Genomic DNA, 26,531 nt, shown 5'->3' with positions numbered 1-26,531 from the left:
ACTTGAGCAGCTGGATCCATAGTTATCGTGCCACAACTCTATAGATTCCCTTGGCTTTGATGAATTTCCAATTCGCCCCTCAAGGTCCGTCAGTCCACCTGCTACTAGTCATGTTGCGAATACAGGCCGAAATTTGGGAAATCTGTTGGCCATTTTCTTTCTATTTTATAAGTATTGCACCTCAAGCTCTGCAGGGAACAACCCAGTACAATAGGGATGAGGTTGTTAGAGAACAGCGCCGCATGAACTGATTATCTCTGGCCTGGTAATTGCGAGACCCTTGGCTTGCAACTTCCAAGACAGCTTTGTGGAGCAAGTTGAAGCCAACGTAGGATCCGTCAGCCTCGCGATCAGGTTGGGCTTCACTTGCTGTACGAAGTAGTCGAATCTGATTACTGAAACCAAACAATTTAGCAGATTCAACCTCTTGAAAATATGTTTGAACAACATGAGACTGAAAATAAGCGTGGGGCGATGCGCTAAACCAGCGCTGAGGCAACCACCTATCAAAGCTTGTAACTATACATGATCAACTCTTATAATGTCAAGTAATGTTTTACTTGAATAGCGAGAAACTTGTTTATATGCTTCATGATTTTCGAGTCTCTTACAGGTTATTATTAGTGAGTTCGAATGAACTCAAGAGACTTGCACTTGGCACGGGATCGGATGACATGATTGTAGTCGTCACCTAATCTCTGTGGAGCATCATAGAAACTGTAACCTAGAATCTTCGCGAAATCTTCTACTATGGTATCATGGGTAAGTTTTCAATTGTGTGTTTGTACCGTGCTCCACCTAGGCACGAGCCAACTCTTAGCTACCTGGCTTGAAGCGACCTTAACAGCTAGCTGTCTTAATCAGATTAAAAGAAAACGTTGTAGTAGTTTGAATTTCGGCTTTCGATTTACCACCGTCGAAATGGAGGGTTCGAATTCGTTAGCGATCTGCTTCTGTAAGGTGTTTAGTCCCTATTGTAGTTGCTACATACGCGATAATTAGGACGCGTTAACAGCAAGTTGGAATCAGAGGTGGAAGTACCTTTTCGTTAGTATGAATAGGCTAGGTAAGAATCGGTAAGAATCAGTATAGCGTTACCTTGGTAGTGGTCCACTGGTACTTGTCAAGGGGGTGAAAACTTTGGCCTGATACCGTAGTAGTAGTCATACTGAACTACCTCGAATGAAAGGATACTAGCGTGAAGGTCTGTTCAGGCCGAGCTAACGACGTTATATTCCACCTTTACTGAGTCACTTGGGCTTCAGATGGGCTATGTAGTACCTTATCCTCGCGGGATAGTTTTGAACTTTGTAACTACAGCCATAAAGTCTGGTGAAGGCGACCATGTACTGATACATTAGCTGAACCTCTGCATATCAATTTGCTTCCCCGTCAACCCGACCACGTCATTGGACACTGTCCAATAACGGTCACAAGCGTTTCTCTTTGGTCAAAATCCTCTTGCAAACGCAGTCAGTGTCGGAATCAATGATACATGGCTACGCGTTCGCCCTGGCACCGTAGGTCGTATCGGCTAGGGGTCACCCGTGTGTCGGCGCTCAGCATCAAAACATACAATATAAGAACTGCTATACATCAGATAACCACCTCGTTTGTACGCCCCACCTTATGTAGCACAGGTCCTTATCAGATCGCTAACACAATGCCGGTCTAGAAGCATGGGTCGTCCTCCCCTGTTGTTTGAAGCAGCGTTTAAGATTGTCTTTCGTACTGGCAGCCCAATTGGCGAGAGCCGCAGGTGTCTTGTGCTCAGGATCAGTTTCTAGAAGATCCAAATGGGCATGACTCATTGACTTATCCGCCTGAGGCTGAGTAGCATTTTACTATGTGCTAAATTTACTCCCTATGTAGTATTGCAGTTCAGAACCTGGGCGTGCTAAGTTGCCAAGGGACCGGGCTGATAATACCGTTAGTATAGAAAGTCAGGCCTTCTGGACAGGCTTGTCAATTTGTTGGCAGGCTTGGGGCAGACGCTCTGCAATATGCCTTTATCCGGATCGTGTTGCAGATCATTCAACTTTCCCCCGATTCTAGAAGTCATGTGCACGCTTCTGCTGATCGCTCCAAGTTTTGGTATGCGGATCACTGCCGATTTCAGCAGATGACTTTGACATTGGGCAGTTTTGACCAAGCAACGGAGTACTTGTTGATACTTTGCTGCGTCACGGAGCGGAATTACAACGCAAGTTGATTAAAACGATAGTTTACTCCGTGTTCATAGGAACTCAATGGGCACAGCTAACAAGATGACAGTTTGGAACGGCTGAAGTCGACTCCAAGTTGGGTGATATTGCAGAATGGCGAGGAGCAACGTTGAAACAAACGTTGATTGAGTGTCTTGTCCGATGCCTGACACCATCCTGGGTCTTGACTTGATTGCAGGTGACCGAAGCAGAAACAGAAACATGTCACAACATTACTACTCTTTACGTCAATTGTACGTTTTCGTTCTATTCGGCAAACACAACTTGGAAAAATCGAGACGATGATCTAACGGTCGGGCAGAAGCATTCGAGCATGGCATCATTGATTGGTAGCGGCGGAAGGCCACGTTCATCAAACCCAATCAGGTCCTGCCATTTGCCGAATGGCTAGGGTCACACGAGAACTTGATGGCAGTTGCTATTGGGAGGGAAAACTGATCACCAACTTCACCGATGATGGCGGGGTCGATTTGCAAGGACACCACCGACCTGGGGTCATGAACAGTCGGCTGCAAACTACCCACTTGCAGAAGAACACGATCCTTCTTCGGTGCTTCTCTGATGAATCTAAATGTACCTACCTTTATCTGGCGGAGGGATGGGCGGCTAACAGCCAACAACTCAACCACCGACACCCTTCCATTGGGCATAGATACTGGTCGTGGCTGTCGACAGCGAAGCCTTCCGTTAAGTTGTCGGCCGGGTTAGATCGTGCACGTTCCGAGAGTTGTGTTTCTGACACCCAACTCGCCTCCACAAAGGAGGCGACTGTGATAATGATGCGGTGAAAGTGTCAACATGAAGTGTTGGGAGGAGATCTCTCCATTGATTTGCGTTGCAACAAGGCGTGGGGCGCGAGGCCTCACGAAAAACAATGAGACAATAGAAGCTGCAAAAGCAACCCGAGATATCGCCTCATAATCTTCAAAACCACCGACCTGCGCCCGCACGAAGGAAGCGGCTCCAGCGCCAGACAGCCTAACGAATCCTAAATTGAGTAATGACGCCGCTCACAAATGACCGGTCACATGAGGCTATTCTCGGGTCAACGTATCCGCTTGTTGCAGTAGGGCCCGTGGACCAGGTAAAAAGCGTCGTGGCAGCGTGCCTAGCAGAACCGGGCTCTAGTCTCAAGATGAGAGATCAGATCTGACCAGACCTGGAAGAATGAAACTCCGCCAGCCATGATGCGACAACCATGATGGTCCTCTTATCTTCTGTTTGTACCTGTCGTTTCCCCGCGCAGGTGTCATCAGCAGAGAGTAGCACACAGACAAGGATATCATAAACCTGCAATTGTTTTATGTTTGCTTTTTCTCCTGCTGACATGAGCAGAACTTGGGGAACGAATGATTGCTATTGGCATGCTTCTAATGTGGCGTGATCCCCTTGCTGATTCGCGAAGATGCCAGCCGGCCACCATTCCTGCCGGTGATATTTTGAATATGGCAAGGCTGGCAGCTTTACACGGCAAAACTTGATGCGCAAGATTGAAACTACATCAAAATGGGAAGAAAGTCCAACCAATTATCGGATCCCAACGGGCTGGCTCATATTGCTTGTCTGAGGTGTCCAAGGTGTCCAAGATCTGTGTACCGGTTTGCGCACTTCGTTTACCTCGTACAACATAATCTGTTACGCCCGCCTGTGGCCGGGGAAGTAGAAGACACCGAAAGACCGAACGGGGTGGAATGGCTGACTGCAACGCGCGGATGACCTGCTTTCATTTTATTTTCTTTCGTGCCTGGTTGTCTAGCACGCACAGAGATACAGCTTTCATTGGGCATCAATCAAGACTATGGATACAACTCCTCGACAAGGCAACATCATCACATATGACCTGTAGTATTTTGGCTCCTGTCCTGTGTTGTGTTGTTGAAATTTCACGTCGCAGATACCAAGAAAAGAGCTGAGGTTTGGAGATCTGGGAAATGTTGGTCGTTTAGCAGACTCCTGCAGGAAACAGCACTCGGCTTGAATATAATTTATAAAGGCTTTCATCACGAAAGCCCTGGATTTCTCTAACTATGGGACGCTGAATAACAAGCTTGACAGGGCTGGTTAAGGTTTGCCAAGGGTTCAAGTGAACCACATCTACGGGACTTAATAAGCTGCTGATCGCTGGCTCAGGCAATAAACGCCTACACGGCGAGGCGGCGATAGTGTCTGATAAGCCCGGAAATAACATAGGGATCTTCTACAGCACCTGTTCGGAAATCCGTAGTCGAGACCTTTCCCTTCTCCGGAAGCGTGATCCCATATCGAGGAACTTGATCCATACGGATACCAGGCGTCAGTTAGTTGGTATCTGATCCAAGGAGCCTGCAATGCCGGATCCGAGCCAGAATCGCAGCTGATTCCTCTTTCTGTGGAGCATTATTACCCCCCCTCTTTGCCGAACCAGTGTAGAGCTCTATGGGCCGATCGCCATGATTGCTGTTTGATCCAGTTGGTGCTTGTAACCATATGCCAGTTGCCGTTGAGATTAGCAAGATTAACATCTGACAAATTTTACAAGCTTCAAATTCAGAGTCGCAACGAAGAGGAGGTGCTGAGATAAGTTCCAACTTTTCTCCCTCGGAGTTCACTTATGAACATTTGCGGAGACAGCGGAGTTGGCTATCCTAGGGCTCTGTCCAATGATCGTCGCCAGGACAGCAGAATAGCAGATACCTGGTGCTGTGAATTCTCCCACAAACGCGTCATCATCACGAGAGGGGGGAATGCTTGACAAAGTGATAGTTGTTTGATGGACGAGTTGAATGTTTGGCCCACAGTCGATACAGGAACAACCAGTTGACTGGTCTTGTGGCGTGCGAATCAATGGGTGTGATTCTGCACGTAGCCGCAGAACATCACCCCAATAAATCTAGATAGCAATATATCAATCTATGGTGGCGGCTTTCTAGCAAGTCAGACACGTCACGAGAACGAAACAGTTTCCAGATCTAGAAGTTGCGTGGGGGTCAGTCAGCATGACTTTGTTCTCTAGGCCGTTTCATAAAGACGTAGATCAGTTAACAATTTGGGCAAATCCTGCCTATTGGGGTGTTACCAAATTGCCGAGTGAGTGCATGATCCGCTGTACCGCAGTGGAATGTCCCACGAAGTCTAATAATAATTAGTCTGTGAGGCATTGTCGACTGGTCAGGTGACTGGGTGTTTGAGGAGGTAATATGACAAGGCTGTTGTTGCAGTGATCAGGCTTATTCTGCTCTTGGTTCGAATCTTGGGGACGAGTCAATCTCGAGGTCTCTGGCGTCCTCTCCCCCAAGCTGGCCTGGAACAAACGCCTTGTGGTATTCGCCTTGTGTGTGTGTGGGGAAGGAGAGTACTTTTTAAGTCTTGGGATGCCAGAAACGCGACAGGTCATTGGCAGGTGCCTTTGGCTGTGAGGTACATGGAGCTACATGTAGCTTTGATAGTCACATACTGTCAGCACGCATGAAACGTGGAGATCTCTAGCAACCTGGAGCTATAGAGAATCAATTACTTTGCCGGCAGGCAATTTGACAATCTCCCAACTGGCAGTACTCTGCGAGGAGACAGCCCAGGTTCAGGATCCGAGCAGATTGTTTGCGTCGGACATCGTAACGTGCATGCAAACAATCCATTATATGCGCATTGCATTGTATCATCTACTCCACTCCGTCTCCACTCCGTCTCGGGGGAGTCAAGATTTGTCACATCTCATCGTAAGCGCTGCTAAGATCATTAACGCGTTTGCTCTTTCGACAATCTTATCCGATTATGTCGTCGTGAAATCGTCAGCGGTGGCGCCACGTCTAGGAAGCTGACGGCCTCGTTGTGTGTCTCTGGTCGGCAACCTTCATCCCTAACTTGAACACCCTCGGTGAAGACCATATCGCCCCTCTTGCCCAGGGCCTCGCGGCCTACCTCTTCGAGCAGAATGCCAAACGCAAGAAGCGCCGTCTCGTCCATGGTTCGCTCGTCTATGTTCTCTTTGTCATGGCCACCGCTGGTCTTACCGACCTCCGTCGCGGGAAGTCTACCATAGAAGTGGCTCGCGTAGCGGTGTATCGACTTGAGCATGTCGCTATCGGGCAGCATGTCGCGACCAGCGTCCGGGAGCCGTTCGTGGGCGTGGTAGATGTCTTTTTCTGCATAGCGGATAGGTGCTCCAATGCGTCGGAAGAGGACCTCCTCTGGCGCGAGGGTCGCATCTCGGAGCGAGGCGCGTTGATAGTAGCTCGGCTCGTCAAGTGGTAATGTCGTTGTCACGCGCCCTGCAATTCATGATATCAGCAAGAAAACAGCCAGTCTAATCTGACGGTTTCTGACGAACCTGCAATGGCATCGTAGAGGTTGGCGTCGCGTCTCCGCCTTTCTATCCTGTGATGCGCCGAAGAGGTCTCAGAATCGGATGAGGAAGGAGGTGCTACGAAGCGACCATGTTGCTTGCTTCTGGATGCCATCGTATTTGTGTAGGAAGATAGTTGAATGTGGAGGTGGTCCTTGGCGAGGCTATCCACCAGTCGCAATGTTGGATTCCTGAGAGTAGAGTCTTCTTCTCATGTTCATAATAAATACTCCGATTGTGAAATCTTTAGATCAGTGCTGTAATGCGACTGACGTGAGAATTTGAAGATGTAAAATTCCAGTGGATTAGCGATGCTAGCTCAGTGAATTCCAGGGCGATTCCCCCAATTTCAGAGCTCTCTGGCTCCGAATAGAAACCGCCGCAGGTCTCCACATCACCATGGATCGACACTCTTCCCAGCTTCAAACATCAAAGAATCATTAGCCACTTCAGCACTTCACTTCTATATAGCAAAATCATTTACCAATTTAGATGCATGAATCAACTCTTATTTGAACGGTCCACCGGCAGAATCGGGCCAAATGTCTTTGCCAGGCTAGAAACAACGCGGTTCCTGAACTCCTTCTGCGACGCCCCACAGTTCCGGTTCGACGGAGGAGAGCGGCTTCGAGGTAGCGCCGTGCAGGTCGATGAGGCTGGCTCATCTGTGACTTCGGATGCCAAAACCTCTATCTGGGCACATCAGGCCGGTGTGAACGCTCTCGCTATCGAACGCTTTGATGGCCGTCTGTGAGTAGATGTTGCGACGACCGTTACTTGGGGTTGACTGATAGTGTGAACAGCCTCATCTCAGGCGGCTCAGATGCCTCGGTGAAACTATGGGATCTCGAGCAATGCGGAAACCCTTCGACAAGTCACATTTTCAAAGCCATTTCTCAGGTTCCTCGATCTGAAAAGGGACACAAATTCGGGATTACAACCTTGAGTTTCTATCCCTTCGACTCAGCAGCGTTCCTGTCGACGTCGTATGACCAAACCCTGAAGCTATGGTCCACAGATACCCTTAGCGTATCTGGTTCGTTTCCTCTTGGGTCAAAGGTATACACTCACACTGTATCTCCAATAGCATCGCATTTGCTAGTTGCCTGTGGGACGCAACACCCAGCCGTAAGACTGGTAGACCTGCGCTCAGGATCCAATATTCAGTCGCTTGCGGGTCACACAGCTGCCATCTTAGCCGCCGCATGGTCGCCACGCCACGAGCATATCGTCGCTACAGGAAGTGTGGATGGCACCGTCAGAATCTGGGATGTCCGTCGTGCTGGAGGTGCAATCGGCATGTTGGACCAAGAGGACAGTCTTGGTCTCTACCGCAATGGACTCCTCGGATCCGATGGCAAAGTGCGTACGAGAATGTCGGCAAAAGCACACTCTGGCCCCGTCAACGGACTTACGTGGACTGATGATGGGGCGTACATTGTCTCTGCCGGCCAAGATAGACGCATTCGTGTCTGGGACGCTGCTACGGGGGCTAATACTCTGGCAAACTTCGGGCCCAGCATCAAGAACAGCCACCTTGCGAGCGTGACTATGTTCACATCGCCGCTGGGACTCACACATCCCGGCAAGGAAGTACTTTTCTGGCCCAACGAGACCGAATTGTTAGTGATGGATTTGCACGATGGCCACACCATCACGAAACTGAGAGGCACGGGTCCAGCCATGGCCGGAGTGAAGTCGGCAATCGGCGCAGGAAGCGCGGTCAAGAATCGGGTTACAAGCATCGCTTGGCGCGGGGCAGGAGGTGGAGGTTCCTCTAGTGGTGTGGTTATGGGCGGAACAAACATGGCCGGAGCCCTTTATAGTGCACATATGGATGGTCAGATCAGGGCATGGACGCCCCAGCTGGAAGGCTTGGACGAAGAGGGTGAAGATGATGGGAACACAGAAGTCAGTGAGGACAAAGCCAAGAAACGGAAGGCTATGAATGATGTCTTTCAAAATTTGATGGGGAAGAAGATTACATTTATCTAAGATATTCCACGTTGAAGACGCATAGATAGCGGAAGCTAAGTTTCATTGTCCAAGTTCCATTTCAGCTCATTCGCTTGCTCACATCAAGAGTGACAGGTTATAGAAACCGGCTGTGGGTTCATTTACGTCATTAAAAGTTGCAATGATAGTTCAAAGCCCTATCGAAAATGCTAGAAAGTAAACCCTGTGCATTGATTGATGTTCAATGGAAACACAATTGCCGGTTTTTGTTTCCCCCTTTTCGCCATTGAAAGTTTTACCACATCTTTAGCCCCCACCCCTTTAAGCTTATAAACAGCCTTAGATCAGTGATATAACTAGCTTGGTCATGTATTAGTGACAGACGATAACTGTCGGATAATAGGCAGACACAACACGGATAATTAGATGAGATATGGAGACCCACGCACATGCCAAAGCATGAACGTACATGTATGATACAATTTGGCCCAATTGAGACCTCGCAAGCACGAAAACACTAGCACGACACCATAGTAATTCAGACTATTAGGGAATCAGAGCCCTCGGGAAGGATTGAACACTTCAACCACTCAGGAACAGTAGTCATCTCAATCCCTTGGAATCGGAAACACCCCCCCTATCAGATACCAACCATCAAATCTCAATAACAATCGGCCCAACCCCCCTACTGACACAACTCAACATCACCCCCTCCCCCTTCTCCTCCTCCCCCAATGCACTCCCTCTATGCTCGACCCTCCCACTCCTAACCGTAACCCTACAGGTGCCACAATTCCCCACCTCGCAACTCGACGGCACGTCATCCTCGCCAAACCTCCTCTTCAGCACCTCTAGCAGCGTCTCCTCCGCCCCAACACTTAACTTCTCGTTCCCCTGGTTGGCGACCGAGACTGCAAACGGATCGCCCGTCGTGTTGGCCTGAAAGGCCTCGAAGTGCACGTCGTCGTCGCCCAGCCCGTGGAGCTTGGCTTGGGCGGCGGCCTCGTCCATCATACGGCGTGGGCCGCAGACGTAGATGTGTGAGTTCCAGGATCGGGTAGCGAAGATAGTGGGGATGTTCATTCGTTGGTTTTTGGAGGCGTCGTAGAGATGAACTAGGTCGCCTAGGTTGGTGATGCGGGAGGGAAAGGGGATTTCGGTCGCGGAGCGGACGGCGTAGTGGAGGATTGTGTTGTAGTGAATGCGCTGAATGAGTTTGAGCGTTGATTAGGGTCTGCATCGAAAAAAGCAAGTCCTGACTTGTAGATGGAGACTTCTCCTGACCTGGGGTGCGGCTCTTGGGCATAGAAGTAAGAAAAAAGCAACATAGAGCGTGCGATATTTCTGTTCCCTTTCCGGCGGCGAAACATATAAATACTAGCAGCCTGAACCCCAAGAATTGCTTAACTCTTAAAGTACTGATGCTTTGTTACAAGAGGTCACGTTGGTGGTTTCACGGGATTTCTGACGCGACAATTGTGTTGCATCAATCACATCCTTGCGACGGGGGTAGAGAATAACCATAGATAATCTTACCTGGTACAGTTCAAGCATTGTCAAGAAGGCAGTGATACCAATGCCACCAACAATGAATATGTGGTTGCTCGCCAGTCCCGCCGGTTCTACATCGGTTGTGATATGGCCCACAGGCAGAATGTGGCCTTCCTCTGCCGTCTTGTGAAAGTATTCTGATCCACCGCGGCTGTTGGTCTCCAGGGCAATTCCAAGCTCGAAGCGGTTCTTATTTCCCCTTGCTATAGAGTATGACCGAACAAGGCCATTGGGCAGTTTGATTCGCACGTGGCCACCCAACTCATCTTCCGGCGTTTCTGTTTCAGGGGTCACAGCTTCGAAGACAAAGGATGTGATTCGGGGTGTTTGCCGCTTCTTTTCGACAATTTTGTAAGGGATCCATTTGTCTTCGTCTTTACCGTTGACGCCGCCGGCTTCCCGCTTCTCCTTGGCCTTTTGCTTCGCGACGCGGTTCTTGAAGTTTCCTCGGCTTTCATCTCCCATGTCCTCGATCGTTGCCAACTCCTCATTCATGGCATGATTATCCTGCTTGCGATGGAGGTACTCCTGAAGCCGCTCGATCGTCCACTTGGGCCATTTCCTCTCCACGAGCTTGATCTCATCGCCGGCCTGGACCCAACCCTCCCGTAGAACCCGGTAGTACCATCCGGTGCGAGAGAGCTTTGTAGTATGTGGTGCGAAGTTCTTCAGTTGGAAGCGATGCCCCAGTTTGAAGCAGGGCTGGCGAGGCAAGCTCACCTGCAACAAAAGGCCCTCGCTACCGACGCTCATGATGTCGCCAATGCAGACATTGCGCTCATTCATATTGCTTGTCACGAAGTTTTCCCCAAAGCCTCCTGGCTCAAAGCGCTCTGCTGCCTCAGGGAATTCCGAGCGCCACTTGGGGTAGTGAGATGAGCAGTCTGAGATCTTGTTAGCACTACAAAGCAACTGCTTGACTACACCAAGATTACACTCGCATCCATGTATGGCTTTGTCAACGCCGCCGTGAAAGGTCAGGTCATGCTCATCTTCTTCAATCCCCGTTTTGGTCACAAAAACCTTTCCTGAACGGATTTCCTTGTCAATGCCACTCTGTATGGCAAGGCCCAGCATGATCTTCATCCTGCTGGTCCGGACCTCTAGGATGACATCGCGTTCGAAAGGGGCAAACATGTCGACATCTGCGGTAGGGCCCATGGTGAGCGAATGAAAGTCGAATTGTCTCGATATGACCTGAGAGAGAGTTGATTCTAACGTCTGCTGTGCTAAAGGTGCAGTATTCAGTATGACTCTGAAACTATCATACGAACCAACCCATATGTCAGCATGGTGCATAAAATCAGCGGCTAAACTGGACTAGGAAAGACGCTTCTACCACATCGGGTAAGTAAGTCGTATTTAATTGGCCCCGCTCAAACGCAACTGCACGCCTCTTTTCAACCACGTTGAATGAATTTCAATTGCTGTCAGTCCATATGCTCATGGTATCAAGCCGATTGCAACAACAATAACCACAACAACGACAGCAACATGTCACATGACTCTCGAAACGAAGATGCCGCTCAAAGGCCGCTCCTCGCAGACCAAAGAGATGAAAATGCCGCAGCGGCAGGCATCACTGGAGCCTCCAGCTCGGAGCCCAGCACCTTCTCCAGGAGTTTGGGAACTTTAGCCGCCTTCTCCATCGTCGTATCCATCGTCATCGGGAGCGGCGTCTTCACTTCGCCTGGGTCCATTGACAGCAATGTTCCTTCGCCGGGTATGGCTCTTATCGTTTGGGTCGTTGGGGGGGGTTTAGCGTGGACCGGTGTGAGTCACTTGTTCATCGATCCGTGATTACCAGCATCCTCTATTATATTGCTTTCCTCTGGTTCTGGACCAACGGTGCTGGTTCAACAAGTGGATATATCACTGGAAATCCGCCAAGCAAACGCCGTCTCCCGTTTCTCAATCCCGGAGTCATGTCGGGGGAATTGCTGTTGGAAGGAGAGGCAATTTGGAGGTTCCCCTTGACTATGCTCTTCTTCTTATCACCGGGACCTTGGCCGAGCATCTAGGTTTCTCAGTTTTAAACACAAGCCAGGGCTAAGCTAACTGGTAACAGGCCAGTACCATGGCAGAACTTGGTACTTCGATTCCTGGAGAAGGTATACTCAACCCTTTATTCCTGGAGCTAAAACAGTTGAGCTTCAATAACCGGGTTAACGTATTCTATAGGGGGTATACAGCCGATTCTTCGATATATCTTCGGCGATGTCTTCGGTTTCCTTGCCGCCTGGACCTGGGTCGTAGCTGTTATGCCAGCGACGCTTGCGATCCTCAGCATCGTCTTCGTTGAGAGCATTTTCTCAGCCGCCGGTGTGACAGACCAGGCTGATACGGCTACGCACAAGCTGCTCTCCATTCTGATATTGCTCATCATGAATGGCGCCAATGGGATTAGTACAAAAGCTAGTACTCAGCTGAATAACTTGTTCGTGGTGACCAAGTTCCTCAGCATCCTGCTTATCGTCATTGCGGCCACTGTTGTCATCATCCTTCAGGTATCGAACCCGGATAGACATGTGGGGGGAAGAGACTGGTATGAGAAATCCTGGTTTGGCTACAGGACGAGTCTCAACTCGGACGGGAGCAAGACGCACTGGTCGAATTTGAGTGCATGGGAGATGCTTGGTCACTACTCGGCCGCGCTTTACGGAGCTCTGTGGGCTTACTCGGGTTGGGACAAAGCGATATACATCACGGCTGAGCTGAAATCTCCCGCCCGCCAGCTTCCGCTCGCCATCAACACGGCTATCCCGACTATCATTTTCTGTTTCATATTCAGTAATGCTGCCTACTATATTCTACTACCATGGAATGCTATCTCCGCGACTGACAGTGTAGCTGTTGTGAGTATCCAACCCCACGTAAGTCAAATATAAAGTAACGTTTAGGCTAATATATTATTCGACAGACCGCAATCACACGTCTCATGGGCGACGCATTTGGCATCATAGCCGCAATACTCATATGTCTCGTAGTCGCCGGCTCCTTACTCGGAAACTCCTTTGTCGCCGGCCGTATGGCGGTAGCGGCTGCCAACACGAATTGGCTCCCTCGCGTATTTGGCGTTGTAGGTCAGATTGGCAACGCCAAGCCGTCCAGCCCAGAAAACTCGCCGCGATCTGACGCCCCGCTCAATGCCATCATTCTCTCAACCGTCCTGTCAACACTGTACATCCTCCTCGGTAACTTCCGTGCTCTCGTTACTTTTAACGGCTTGGGTGAGTACTCATTCTTTTTCCTTACCGTGCTCGGTGCCATTATCTTAAGGTGGCGCGAACCGCAGCTGCGAAGACCATATAAGCCATTCGTTCTGGTTCCCGTCATATTCACGGTGGTCAGCGGCTTTGTTGTGGTTCGAGGAGCTATCTTTGCGCCGACGTTGGCGCTGGTTCTGATCGCGGTATGGATACTCGGCTTGGGCTTTTACTATGTACGAAGACGGTATGATATTCAGAGGGGAGAGTGATGAGCGCAGCCGTCAAAAGCTGAGATGATTTTTCATGCAGCATCGTCATGGCAATCTGAATACTTTCGAGTTGAGGAAGGCGCCACGTGTGAGAAAGACTTGGGTTTGCGTCAGGTTTCTAGTGGCAATTGTTTGCACCTGGATAAATAGGCCTTGCTAGTATAATTTCTGAGAAATGGTCTCTATTCCAAAAGGAAAGAGGCCAAATGGGATAGACTCCCGAAACTGTCATTAGTGAACAAAGCCATTGTATGAACGGCCTTTCGCCGGTTTATTTCTCATCCCTCTCGCCGAGAAAGAGAGAGAACCAAGACAATCGCCTTCATAAAGACCATTTTCTAAAATTAACCACCCTATCATTGCATTCATTCTGAAGTCATCAGGCATGTTTCATTTATATACAAGTCACACGATAGCTGAAGAACGGTGCGTGTTCCAGAACTCCGAGAACTAGCCTTATATTCTTGAAGTTCTGAGGAGCCAGGCAGTTGCGGCCTTAGGAACTATGTACAATAATATATATATATCAGGTAAGAGGCGTGTTGTACTGCACGTCAACCAAACAAGAATGTGGCACCGCATCATCACGATACACAAAACCCCGCTACTCCTTTTCCTTTCACAGAACACCCAATTGTCAAGTGACTTTCGAGGTAACCACACAATGTGCACCAATATCACCTGGCACTTTACCTGCCCCTGCTGTCGGAAGATCAGCGAGACGATTCATGTCGAGTGGCTCTACTGCGGCGGTGGCCCAGTCGAGCTAGACTGCCCCTGTTGGTCTGCACGTGAGACGAAGGCTACGTGGGATAAGTGCAAAGCGTGTGAGGGGAAGCGGGAAAGACATAGTGCTTGAGGCTCGAGGCTTGTGAAGCAATGATCCCTCGAGGGGATGCTAACAGATGATAGCAGCTCGTCGCCGCTAAGGTATGTATCATGACTGCTGCATGCCGTCGTGGGATATCTAAGATCGTAGGACAATGCATTGAGTCCGCTGCCATAGATGTTTAGGAAGGAAGCATCGCAATTGAGCTTAGTGCGCTACCTAGATTAGGAAAGAAAAAAGCCCGCAAGGATGCTCGAAAGGGGCCATCTATAGAAAGAGCAGTCACCTTAGATTTGAACCCATGGCCTATAAATCTTGATCCCCTCCCGCCAGCCAGCCAATCCATCCTGACCCGTACTGTGCTGTGCGGTACCTCTGTGAGCTGGTAAACTCACTATGGCCCGGTCATGTAACATCCAACCGACCCCAATTTCTCGTGATAACCCCCAATGCTCACTGTGACTTTGGCTTAGTCACTGGTGATGCGTGCACCTAGGGGGGAGGATGCTATAATGCAGTAGTGCGCAACGTTATAGTATCTAATTGAATGGGATTCATCTAACCAGTGGGTCCCCCTACCTTTTCGTATCACTGGGCTTGCCTGTTTTACGAAGTCCTTTACCAACCAGAACCAGACAACCCCGTGTTTGTAATTTCTGCTGTCCCAGTGGACCGAGAGCAGGCTACAACTGATTCTTTTCGTGGCTAAAGTTAGCTTTAGTGTTTTGGGGGAGGTTCTTGTACTCTTGATGGTAGAAGTCCCTCGTCCGGCCTTCGCAGCCGAGAAGGCGAACTCTTCATTCCTGTTGGCATTTACACTAGCATATCCACTATTGGTGCCTTGGGCTGTGTAGACCTCTTCTTACCTCCTAAGGGAGCCACGAGGAAGGATGTGGCTGGGGAGAGATAATTAGGTAGGGAAGAAGTGGCTAATGGAAAAGGGAAGAAGTGAAGTCTTGAAGGAAGCAACGATGCCGGGTCAAGTACGTATGATAAGAGCTTGCTTTTAAAGCTTATTTCAGTTGCACCAGAAGATAGTTAACCTTAACTAAAGCGCTATAGAGATATAGTATAGATTTTAGGACGGCAACGAGTGGAGAAATGGTAGAGTGGTGATGGATGAAAGATAACTTCGTTTATATAAAATGACTGTAAAGGCAGCATTCACTGCGTTTACAAACGCAATTGTCTCTTGAATTATTGCATGTAAATGAATCTCATCATAAGTTATGCTTACTATATTTATCATCGTGATCGTCCTATGAGTTTCAACATGAACAAGTCTATCACTCTCTCATAGTATTAATTACGTATGCCGCGCGAAATCACATGGGTGGCTAAGGCCTGCTGATCACGTCTTCGGCACTTGCTTACCAGATCTGGTTTTCTCCATGCCTTGTGCGAGTCACATCGCGGGACAGGTAATTTCCCCGTGGTCCGTTTTTTGAGCCACATCACACCTCAGAACGCCACCTAGAAACGGTTATCAACCTCCCATATATTTGACGGTATTATCAGTAAGACACGCATTGCGGCCTCGTGGTAACCGAGGTGGGTCATTTCTGTCCAGAACTGTTGGAAGAAATTCAAATTGACAAAGAATATTCCGGGCTCCAAGACTCAAAGCACCCGGCGGACCAATTCAGTCTCCCGAGATATCAAAACTGACATCTTAGTAGTCCAATACATGAATCTTCAATCCGGAGAAGCAACTGACAGTTGAAAAATTGCAAAGTCGCCCAATTTCTCCAGGTGAACCTCATCATATTTCAAGTGGATCGATCCCAGCTTAGTGATCATGGCTGTTCCCATGATCTGTCCGCCCCAGATCCCTAACCCTAGTTCCACGATGTCATATTTCAAGTGGAGCGATACGAGCTTAGTGATCATGGTTGTTCCCATGATCTGTCATCCCCAGATCCCTCCCCCTGGTCCCACGATTCAAACGGGAGCCCGCACCCCATAATCGGCAAAGCAAATTTGATTAACCTCATCCGGGGGTAACGCGATCCGTTGCGGCAGCTGAAAGGTAATTCGCATCTGCTGTTATTCCGGGAAGGCGGACGATGCTTTCTACTTTGGGGTTTTGTTGGCGTGATTTGACCCTCGGTGATTGTTGGAAAATCGTTGGCATGGTTCATGAGTCAAGAATATGTCGCATGCTTTAGATTTTGGGCAAAAGATTTAAATACCCTGCACAACCACTGTAAAGATCTATTTACCCTGCAATTTTTCTGCCGCTTTTCTCTCCACATTTCCGCCATGCTTTCTGACTCCATGCCTCTGGAATTAGCATACGACTACTATTCCTCAGCTCAACATGACGTCGCTACCCCTATTATCTATTCCTATTGATGGACAAGAGTTCCTTGACCTTGATACTCTATCGCTTGCCCTCGACAACTGGGCTGTAAAGGAGAAATTCTCTTATCGGGTTGAGCGGCGAGATAAGACCCGTGGCTCCTGGGTGTGTGCCTCTGCGTTAAGCGGCTGTTTATGACACTGCCGAGCAACCTATTCCCCTAGTGAGGATATCTGGCAGATTTATATTCTAGCTACAGGGGCGTGGTGCTGTCATCATATTAAGGAGAATTTCACGGGAAAGTTCGGGAGAGGGCTTGCCTCTTTATTTTGGACTATCGCCCGAGCACCAACTCTAGCCCAATACGAGGCAGCTTTAGTGAAGCTTCGACAACAAAAGCCCGAAGCTGCGGCATATCTAGAGGTGGCAAACCCTTCGCTTTGGGCCGAGGCGCTATTCTCTGGGCGTCGATATGGCCACGATACAAGTAATATCGTCGAGTCGCAAAACGGAGTATTAAAGTTTGATCAGGAACTTCCAATTATTGCTCTCCTCGACTCAATATGGCACCGGGTTATGGAGAAGAGGGCAGCTCGGCTTCAATCTGCTTTACGGTTGATAGAGGCAGGGAAGACAGCTACCCCATTCGTTGAAGGGAAATTACGAGAAGGGAGGCAATGGGCGTCTAGTAATCGTGCTCAGTTTTCGTCACCAACGGAAGCAAGAGTAGTACAGCCTGACGGCCTTATTTGCATTGTAAATTTGACAGCAGGGACATGTTCATGCCGTCGGTATCAAAGGAATGGAATCCCTTGCGGGCGTGCCATTACCGTAATACTAGCAGGAGGGGACGGTATAACCCCTTATCTACCAGAATCTCTCTCTCCGACAGTTTGGGCTGCCACGTATAGTAGCCCGATGCCAGCTATCAACGTCTCTGAGCTCAAGCTCAAGCCAGAGGACCCTTGTAACCCTCCAATTACTAGAGTACCTCGAGGACGCCCTGTCAAAGAGAGGATTCAAAAGGGGGATTCTCGCCGCCCTCCACAGAGCTCACAATCGCGATGCTCTAGTTGTGGTGAGACTGGACATAATATGAGAAGGTGCCGACGCCCCCATGGATAGCTTGATAGGCCCGATCGGTGGGTCTGATGGATTGGGAAGGCGGTGGGAGGTCTGGGAAATTGCAGGGTAAATAGATCTTTATAGGGGTTGTGCAGGGTATTTAAATCTTTTGCCCTTAGATTTTTATTTGATACTAGGAATTACGTACCTAACTGAGGCCGGACTTCTGGCGTGTTTCAACTCTAAAGCACGTGTCTAACGAAGTATTACAGTTGGCCATACAACAACCGATGTCCTAGCATAATGTGCGCACGAAAAGGGGCTAGAACAAAAGTTTTGACTCTACATAAATTGTGATTGACATCCTGCGCATCCAACCTCCTTGCCCTTGGAACAGCGTTGCACCTACTTGACCTCTGATGAAAACGGTAGGTCATTCTTTTGTGCTTGGATGTGCTAGATTCCTAGATCAAGATACTCCTATAGTTCGACACATATTAGCATCGCATTCCCTTGAAATTGGCGACTTTGTCATGGCTAATGATGCCAAGTCCGTGTTGAATGTCAAGTGTACGGAGAGTGTTGTCAGTATTGAGAGCTGACAAAGTTCGTGGAATGATGCGTCACCGGCTTCACTGATACGATCAACCCTATATGAGTGCATCATTTTCGAAATACAACGAGACAATTTACTCCTGTGAGGAAACGAACATCGCATGGCTTCGATTTGAAGCTCTATCCTTAAAAGGCCAAATTACCTTGGAGCACGTAACACCGTGATATGTAAATACGCCGTTGCCCAACCCCACAGTCCAACTGTTTCCAATATTGAAAAGAAAGAGCCCTATTCCAACTATGCACTTTCTTTCCCACGCCACGTAACCCCGCTCCCCGTACTCTCCCTCAAAGCATGCAATAGTTGCGCCGTCTCCTGATCACTCCCGTCCTCTCCACCAAGCATCCGCACATCCGCCTCGTTCCCCCATGCCGTCCCAATCCAATCATCTGCCGTCTCCTCCTCCGTCGCTTCGTACGACACACCGCCAGCCCCGTGGCTATGCGAGTTGGAGGAGCTCCGTGAGGAGGCATCGTCCTGCAGCGTGTACGGAACCAGAATCTCGCTCATGATTCCCTCTATTTTAAGAGAGGCGTCGATGAAGGATTCTGTGCTGGGGAGGTGCACGATACCATGGCCGCCGTGCATTTCGGATAGCGCTCGACTCGCGTCCGCATTTTCGGCTATCAATAAGTTGGTGGTGGCCGCGTTGAAGGCCCGATCCGGGGGAGTAGGATTCACCGGGCTCGGCCCCCTGGCATCGTTGAAGTTGGGCAGTCTAGGTGAGTGCTGTGTTAAAGAAGTGGTTGCAATACCGTTCCTCATTAGGGCTTTGACGGAGCTGTAGCCCGTCGTAAACAAGCCCTGTAAGCTGGCGGGAAAGTCGGATTCCACCGGTAAGCGGCCCTTGGCGAAACTAAGATCCATAGTCATGGCCAAGCGCAAGTAGCAGCCCGGCTGCGATGCTAGGATGTCAGTCCAGCCTGATATCTTGTTCGACGCTGATGGCGGTGTAGGCGAGTCCAGTTGAGCCAGATTGACGATATGCCGGATAGTCTCGCTTACGTAGTCAACCCCGTCGTATTGGGGTTGGTAAGTCTTCATGGCCGCAATGAGAATGTTCAGTTGGTGCTGTTTCGCTGCTTGCTGAGCACTGGGTGGAGCTGAAGAGGATCCGAGCTTGTGAGGTGAAAGGTTGACATCTATTATGTGCAAGCACAGGGGGAAAGCTGTGCATGCGACGCTGGTGACTGTCAGCAAAGGTACCTAATTAGAAATAGTAGAGGCTTGAGTTCGACCCACGCGCTGATAGGTAGCCATCGAGCCAGTCGTAGTTGGATGAGTTCCTTCAAGCATTCTGTCACACCCGATGTTGCATCCTGGAGTTCACGGCGATTTTCGTATATGCTGGAAAAGTCTTGGAGATTGTCGATGGGCGAGACGAAAGCGGCCGCCGTCTGAAGTACTTCGTGATGGCTCAGAGCAACTCTTGAAGAACTTATATCTGGCATCAGTAAAGGCCATGGGATGATGGAAACTGAGGCAGCTCACTGATAGTACATATACATCATGTTGGTGTACAGAATTACCGAATCATGCCGGCTCTCTTTTCTCTTCATAGCATTTATCCGTCTAGCTGTCCCACCGCCAAACATAGGGAACTGGAGCGACGCGCTTTCATACCATCGTCTAAGCGCACTCTTACATTCCCTCACTTTCTCGCTTTGTTCAGCTCCCACGCGTTTGCCCCAGCCAGGAGAATCGTCGAGCGGAAATACAAGCATCAATGAACTCGTTAAAACAATGCTTAAGTCAACAATCTGGCTAAATATCCCGATCAGACACCGTTTCGTCTCGGCATTGTACACTTTGGATCTGTGGACTTCGTCATCAAGGTCTGGGTATCCAAGTCTCGGATTCGCGTCGAAATCGAAGTGTGATCGAGTGATTTTGGGACTGCGTCTCAAGCCCAGGGGCAAAATGCGGTCTCGAACAATGCAGCACCACCAGAGTCTCCTGAGGGTGTTCTGTCTTTTGTGTTGAGCCGGATGTGCTGCAGCCGAGATCACGGGTATAGCGGAGTAATAGTGGGCTTCCACACTTTTCGCGTTCTGTATCGCCATACTGAGCCACGTTGAGTTGGCCTTCTTGAATGCATGGGTGAAATTAGGCGACCAGTGCGAGAGTAATAAAGCAGCCTGAGCCAGATACACCATGGAAGACTCGCTTTCGAAATCGTATAGGAGCTTGGCCCGTCGGTACAGGGAAGCCCTGGCAATCCTGGTGCTGGGGAAGCCAAGTGCCTTGATGCTGTCCTGCGACAAGTAATTGCAGACCACGAATAACATCGACTGGAAGACGAGTAGCGACATCCTTTCTCCAGAACCTCGCATCCCCTGCTGGCCGTACATGTCCCAGAAGTCGCCTTCGTTAAGGATCGGCATCAACGGATGATGATGCAGAAAATACTGCTTCATGAATATGTCGAGTATGTCCCGAGTGGGCACGCGTAGACATCCTTGCGATTCGAGGTAGTTTATGTCTTGGGTCATCATGTTGGGGAGGTTGTTGATGATGAGAAACGGATAGTATGAATAAGTTACATCAGCATTGGCTGCCAACCGCTGGTCTCCCATCCATGATGGGACCTCAGATGCGAGCAATGACGATGTATCCGGCATTCCCAGGTTATGGCCTTGTTTTAATCAGTCTGGATTTCCTCCTCGGGCTGCATGGTCTTACCTTTATGACTCGGTAACGGGACTGCATTTCGGCTGAAGCACTGCCCGCCTCCATTCCAGGACATCTGCTGCAAAGCCGGTCTCGGCCCTTCACGAACTTCAACTGCGGTCAGGTGGTTGGTACTGGTGTCGTTCAACCCATTATTTGGTGGCATAAGACCACTGCCGGCCGACGTGGGCGGCACGGGCTCTCCGTTTATCCTCGATGTCAAAACATCCTCTGCCGTAGGAGCGCTATTGTTGTCATCTGCAGCGCATGGTGGATGTGTGGCTTCAACGCCGTCATCACCCTCGCGTGACCCCCGACTGGCTTGCAGGTCAGCTTCCGACTAGTGTGCATTCCGGTGTTATATGCAAATCTTACCACTTAGACGCCCTCCCGGTCACAACACACGTCTCGCTGTCAAGATAGCAATTCATACATGGCCTACCCCTCTGCGACACATCGCACCGAACCTTCCGGGCTCGGCAAGACAAGCATGCCTTTGTCGCTCTTCTACGAGCTTTAGTCGAGGCCTTTGGTTTCGGGTCCAGGGCCATGACATTGGTGGTAGACATGATGATGGTCGTGAAGCCAGCAGATATGTCTACGACGACCGCTGGGAAATGGAAGACGGAGAAAAAGATACCACCCCGGGAATATGAGAATCAGTCAAGTTGAAGTTGGAGCCAAGGTAGAGTGTGGGGTATACTCTGTTTGACCAGGGTAGCGGCTGGGGAAGGCAGACATGCCAAATCTCTTGGCCACTCCCTTTGCGGTCTAGACCTCATGCTCAAGAGGTTAAATACCTGTATTTATCTTCAGCCAGAACAAGAACAAGAAGTAAGATGAGACGCATGATCAGGCTGTAACGACAATGCGAAAACTAGGATTTCCAGACTCCAATGCCATCCGTAGCGAGTCTGGACGTGGGTCGCATCAACGTAACTGTAGGAGGGTAAGGGCCGATGATTATTTCACTGCAATCTTACCGAATTAACGTGCTGCGACACCACGACGAGCCAAAGTATTGCGGTGAACAATCATTAATTCTGAAGCATCGGTTTTATCTTAAGCAGCAATAAAGTAGTTCCATACGGTCAGTAATGATTGGCAATGACGAGAGGCCAGGTGTTGCTTGCCGGGGTAAAATGTGGAGGCCGCGGGGACCCCGGCAAAACAACAATGCCCGGATATAGCGAGCCGGGTGCAGTGGACAAGACCACAGTGCCGACTACATCCTGCAAGGTATCTGGGGATCATACCGTCGATCGCGGGATGATTCTTCCTCTTCATAAGCTCAGACATACTTGAGATCATCATGGCATCGATTTTCCGACCCAATGAGCCCGGAGCGGTAGAATTTGATCAAGGTGAGAGTAGTCGAGCCCAGCGCAACCGAGAGAGTTCTCGCCCTTGCCCTCGGCCGCTCTTTAGAAAGTTTTGACCATCACAACGAGCTCGAACTGGTTCCTTAAGGCACTGAATACCCGTGATGCACCGCGGCTTACGTCGCCTGACACTTACTAAGAGCATTCGGACCGTCGTCTTCTGGCAGCAATTTACAACGCCACTAGCCATTGTTCTTGCGCGTCAACTCGACCTCCGTCTACCAGAGACTTCATGGTCCTCCACCGAAGATTTCGAAGGCTTTGGGCCGGGCAGTTTCCGTCTTCGTTTGTCTTCGCTATCGAGCGGTTCGGACCCGAGCCCATACTCCGCGACTCGGATAGTGTTTGACAATGGCGACATGTTACTTCGCCATGGCTGCGTTGGGGTCCCAACTTGCCATCATACGCGATAAATGGAGCCTACAGTCAAGCAAACGACCCTCTCGAGGTCGTCAACGGAGGGTTTAGTGTCCACACAGTATTCGCTCATGTAGCTCTCCATCTGGCCCGTTTAGCACTCTTTCCTGCCAAATATGGTAGGTTCGGTGCTGCGGACGAGGGGAGTAGATCTCGTCAGAAATGCCAGAGGCCAAGTCATTTGTAGAACGAATGGTAAATATATACATTGGCCTTTCTTATCAACGCAGACCTGGGACTGTTCAAGAGCCATGGTGCTTATCAGCAGGCTGCTAAGATAGCAAAGGGGGTGACGAAGAGACGAGAAACGAATGAAGACGGTTCAAAGGTCAACAAGGGCATAGACCGGTCGAAGCAATATCTGTATCTGGATACTTACATGAAGAATATTTGTTTGGGGTACCCGACGGGACTTTCTATTCCGAGGTTCAAATTTCAGTGCAACACCGGCCTCGAGGCGGCGACTTCTAATTTTGAGGTACTTGACCCCCAAATTTGGAAGTTGGTCTAATATCCAAACTTCAAGAGGACTGGTACCGTTAGTCCGATAATCATCGGTGTCCTAGCGAGGTGTAGATGTCAACGAGACCAGGATTCTTCTTCGACTTTGACGTTGTCAGGCACAATAGTAATTTGAGGCAGTGGCAATGAAATCAAATATATCTATGCTGAAGCTCCTAAATATCCTAACCCAATGCTTGCTTGGTACATATATGGGAAGCTGTGGCCTCCGGTATGGAGGGGTACGAGGCAGGCAAGCACGGATTGTAGTATTCGGGGACTCCTCAGGGCCAACTTGGGATTGGTACCCCACGCACCGTCGTAGTACCAATACAGCCCCGGTTCTTGGAACCCGACAGTAAATGCTAATGTTACAACGATGATCTAAAACCGCAGAGAACCAACGAAAGACCCAAATCTATCGCAAATGACCTGACCGTATCTGAGACGTAAGAAAGAAACCATAGAGATACATCCGTTATACCCCAACTCCATCGCTAATTTTGGCCGAGTCGCGTTTTCCCACTATCAGTCTCCTAGTTGTAGCCACTTCGGCTTCTGCCCCTGCTGGGGCTCTCCTCCTGGGTGCTCTCCGTGTCGGGTGAATCCCCACGACCACCAGAGCCCGTGTCCTTGCCCTTGCCCTTGCCCTTGTCCTTGCCCTTGCCCTGGCCCTGGCCCTTGCTCTTTCCGGAAGTCTTGTCGGTAGACGATTCAGGCATGTCGACTGTTTCGTGCGGTTCTGTTGCCGAAGTGGCTTGATGCGAGATGGTTTGACTGCTTTGCGGAGATGCGACCAGATGCCCGGAGGTTCCTGTGTGGCCTTTGCCGCGTTTGCTGTATAGAGACCGCCCACGACTTCGCTGAGGCAGTGAAGAGGTTTCGGTTGCGTTTTCAGGAGTCGTTGCTTGAGTCTCTTCGGGATCAGAAGAGTCTTGGCCGTCTCCTCGTTTCCGTTTGATGCGAACACCGGGTCGTCTTGAACTGGGCCCTCTGCGTCCTCTGCTGCTATGGCTTCGTTGGCCTGGATTGGCTCCTCTCGTCGAGATCTGGCTGGGTGCGCCTGGTGTTGATAACTCGCCAATAGGGGGTTGATCCTTGCCAGTTTCTACTAGCTCCTGAGGGTTGGCTCCTCGTTGCTGGGCTTCTATGATTCCAGTGTTAGCAGAATTGATTGATGAGGGTATCTTCCTCATGCGCTTGGTTAGAACTGCATGTTCAAGACTGAGAGGATAGGAACTGGGTATCGTACAGTTTGTTTCGATTATGTGAGATGCGCTTCTGGTTGTTGTAGAGAATGGGTTGAAAAAACGATCGTAAGTTGTAGGACAGTATGGAGCAACGTTCCAGTGATGGATGGTATGAAGCGATGGACTGAGGGGTTGGAGCGTGGTGATAGTTTGGATACAGCAAAGAAACCATCTCAGGCGACTGTGACTGAATATATATATATATGTACGAACATGTGCTACTCATTGTTGCTAACAAACAGCCCATCTGCTGAACGTGACAGATAACTTCCACCCAAATCGAGTAACTTGAAGCTTTGCCATAGCCCTACGTTAGGATTCTGACAAGCCTCCCGAGAGCCCATGTTGCACGGGAGGAAGATGGGAAACAAGGGAAGCCTGCGGAAGGAATTGGCATTCCGCACTTCATGACCATCATGTGGGGCCTAGAGCCTCCGGATGGAGTGGTTGAAGTCAGTACCAAACACCAAGTCCGGTCAGGATATGAATGCATGATACAAGAGGAGCTCAGCAGCACACCCTGCGGCTGTCTATGTTGAGGTACAGGTTGCTAGGCTGAGTCGCTCCCGGGGAGGTGGGGGACTTGTAGATTGGACTTAGCAATGCGCTCATTCCTGACGCAGTGTCTCGTCTTCCGCCCCGGTGATGGAGAGTCGGGGAAAAAAAACGTGGTATCCCGCGAAGCAGCGCGGGCTGGGGGCCGAGACTTAGCGGCGAGCTGCGCCCTGCGCCTAGTCCATCATGACGGAAGGCCAGGCAGAGAAATTGTTGATTTGGAAAGCCGTGACTGGTGGAAAGGAAATTGGATTTTCGTTATCAGAACGCTTTTAGAAACACGAACACGCGGTGGTGATAGAGCGAACCCTGAACACTGCGCTCGGCTGCGTGATGCGTGTATCCCCCAACTAGAACGCGAGGTGAGAACCCCCGGAAATTTTCGGCCGGTGCTACACTGGGCGCATGGGAAGGGCACTCGGTTTATTTCGAACTTGCGGCATAGCTATGGCATGTGGTCCGATTGTTGCTGTGGCCGTACCTACCCACCGGAGTCGAGTGTTTGTCTCTAGCCGATGCCGAAGCTGTCTCGGGACCCCGTACTCGGAATTATCGCAGTCAGGTGAGGGGTGAAACGCATCTACATCATCAATCTGGACGCAGATCGACGGCTGCCTCAAATGGAATAGCAGTGTTCGCGGTGCAGCCTTCGATAGTCATCGCATGGACTGGGAAAGAGAACCAGACGCTTCAACCCACCCAAGCACTTAGTCGAGTTCCGCGACTGACGGTGGGATGGCTCTTGAAAAATGGAGCCGAGAACGGGAACGGGCGCGCATCAGAGGTGGGGATGGACAAGGGGGCATTCCTTGCTTCACTGGTGTCGAGGCCGGGGATATACAGCATGCCAAATTTGGCTTCGGACTAGAGTTCAAGATCGAATCAGAATGTCGAGCGGTCCGAAAAGATGGAGATTGAGAGAGAGTCTTCACCTAGTTCAAAAGTCGGTTGCACGTTGCAACAGTCGAATCCAAGTTTCCATCAAAATGGTCCCTCGGTCCCTGCATTAGTGTGGCTGGTGCATAATCCCTGCCTTAAGTCCACCAAGCAACTCGAGTAGAATCAGCTCCTACCATTGTTCCTTTTGCGGAATAGTGTTATCAACTAGTTCTAGAGTTGGGGGCCATTATGGCCTCCAATTCCAACGACCCAATCAACCAGAATCTCCCTACCCGAAGGATTCCAGAATCCTGCATCGCAATGTTCGCCTCCCCTTGAGCCTCGCTAAAAATACCATTTTTGTGGTCCGCTGGGAGCAAGCAGAGAGCGGTACAGTCCAGACCACCCGCAGGCGTGGAATCCAATTATCCCGCGGGGAAGATCGGATGACGACAGAGGTAAGCTTGAGGAATCGCCAACACAAGGCTCATTGCCGAGATGCCTCACTTCAGGGGCTTACGTGTGATCTCCTAC

At 50.0% G+C, this 26,531-nt stretch overlaps 7 protein-coding genes across 7 annotated transcripts; 4 read left to right on the top strand and 3 right to left on the bottom strand.

Annotated features, from left to right (window-relative positions):
- Window positions 1–5,567: 5,567 nt before the first annotated feature.
- On the bottom strand, window positions 5,568–6,857 carry BCR38DRAFT_423984 (uncharacterized protein). Its single transcript, XM_040859620.1, has 2 exons — window positions 6,532–6,857; window positions 5,568–6,472 (listed from the first exon to the last, which is right to left on the bottom strand). The coding sequence occupies exons 1-2, from the start codon at window positions 6,659–6,661 to the stop codon at window positions 5,940–5,942; spliced, it is 663 nt and encodes a 220-aa protein (XP_040718954.1). The 5' UTR covers window positions 6,662–6,857; the 3' UTR covers window positions 5,568–5,939.
- A 77-nt stretch (window positions 6,858–6,934) lies between these two features.
- BCR38DRAFT_423982 (WD40-repeat-containing domain protein) lies at window positions 6,935–8,699 on the top strand. The gene is made up of 2 exons (XM_040859619.1): window positions 6,935–7,296; window positions 7,350–8,699. The coding sequence occupies exons 1-2, from the start codon at window positions 7,043–7,045 to the stop codon at window positions 8,539–8,541; spliced, it is 1,446 nt and encodes a 481-aa protein (XP_040718953.1). The 5' UTR covers window positions 6,935–7,042; the 3' UTR covers window positions 8,542–8,699.
- A 209-nt stretch (window positions 8,700–8,908) lies between these two features.
- On the bottom strand, window positions 8,909–11,214 carry BCR38DRAFT_507783 (MOSC domain-containing protein; the record flags this gene model as incomplete). Its single annotated transcript, XM_040864956.1, has 3 exons — window positions 8,909–9,708; window positions 10,039–10,937; window positions 10,989–11,214. The coding sequence occupies 3 exons, from the start codon at window positions 11,212–11,214 to the stop codon at window positions 9,157–9,159; spliced, it is 1,677 nt and encodes a 558-aa protein (XP_040718952.1). The 3' UTR covers window positions 8,909–9,156.
- Window positions 11,215–11,467: 253 nt separating this feature from the next.
- BCR38DRAFT_136025 (uncharacterized protein) lies at window positions 11,468–11,992 on the top strand. The gene has a single exon (XM_040853588.1). It carries the CDS (start codon window positions 11,548–11,550, stop codon window positions 11,851–11,853), a length of 306 nt encoding a protein of 101 aa, XP_040718951.1. The 5' UTR covers window positions 11,468–11,547; the 3' UTR covers window positions 11,854–11,992.
- A 200-nt stretch (window positions 11,993–12,192) lies between these two features.
- On the top strand, window positions 12,193–13,647 carry BCR38DRAFT_136031 (amino acid/polyamine transporter I). The gene is made up of 2 exons (XM_040853589.1): window positions 12,193–12,908; window positions 12,974–13,647. The coding sequence occupies exons 1-2, from the start codon at window positions 12,315–12,317 to the stop codon at window positions 13,529–13,531; spliced, it is 1,152 nt and encodes a 383-aa protein (XP_040718950.1). The 5' UTR covers window positions 12,193–12,314; the 3' UTR covers window positions 13,532–13,647.
- A 4,933-nt stretch (window positions 13,648–18,580) lies between these two features.
- On the bottom strand, window positions 18,581–20,919 carry BCR38DRAFT_455569 (fungal-specific transcription factor domain-containing protein; the record flags this gene model as incomplete). The annotated part of the gene is made up of 4 exons (XM_040861813.1): window positions 18,581–19,147; window positions 19,178–19,526; window positions 19,586–19,780; window positions 19,835–20,919. The coding sequence occupies 4 exons, from the start codon at window positions 20,917–20,919 to the stop codon at window positions 18,581–18,583; spliced, it is 2,196 nt and encodes a 731-aa protein (XP_040718949.1).
- Window positions 20,920–24,735: 3,816 nt separating this feature from the next.
- BCR38DRAFT_423966 (uncharacterized protein) lies at window positions 24,736–26,039 on the top strand. Its single transcript, XM_040859618.1, has one exon. The coding sequence runs from the start codon at window positions 25,166–25,168 to the stop codon at window positions 25,628–25,630; it is 465 nt and encodes a 154-aa protein (XP_040718948.1). The 5' UTR covers window positions 24,736–25,165; the 3' UTR covers window positions 25,631–26,039.
- Window positions 26,040–26,531: the final 492 nt, after the last annotated feature.

This window comes from Pseudomassariella vexata, assembly GCF_002105095.1.
Source record: "Pseudomassariella vexata strain CBS 129021 chromosome Unknown BCR38scaffold_3, whole genome shotgun sequence".
NCBI lineage: Eukaryota > Fungi > Ascomycota > Sordariomycetes > Amphisphaeriales > Pseudomassariaceae > Pseudomassariella > Pseudomassariella vexata.
The sequence above is the reverse complement of the archived record's forward strand: the minus strand, read 5'-3'. Positions and strand labels throughout refer to the sequence as shown.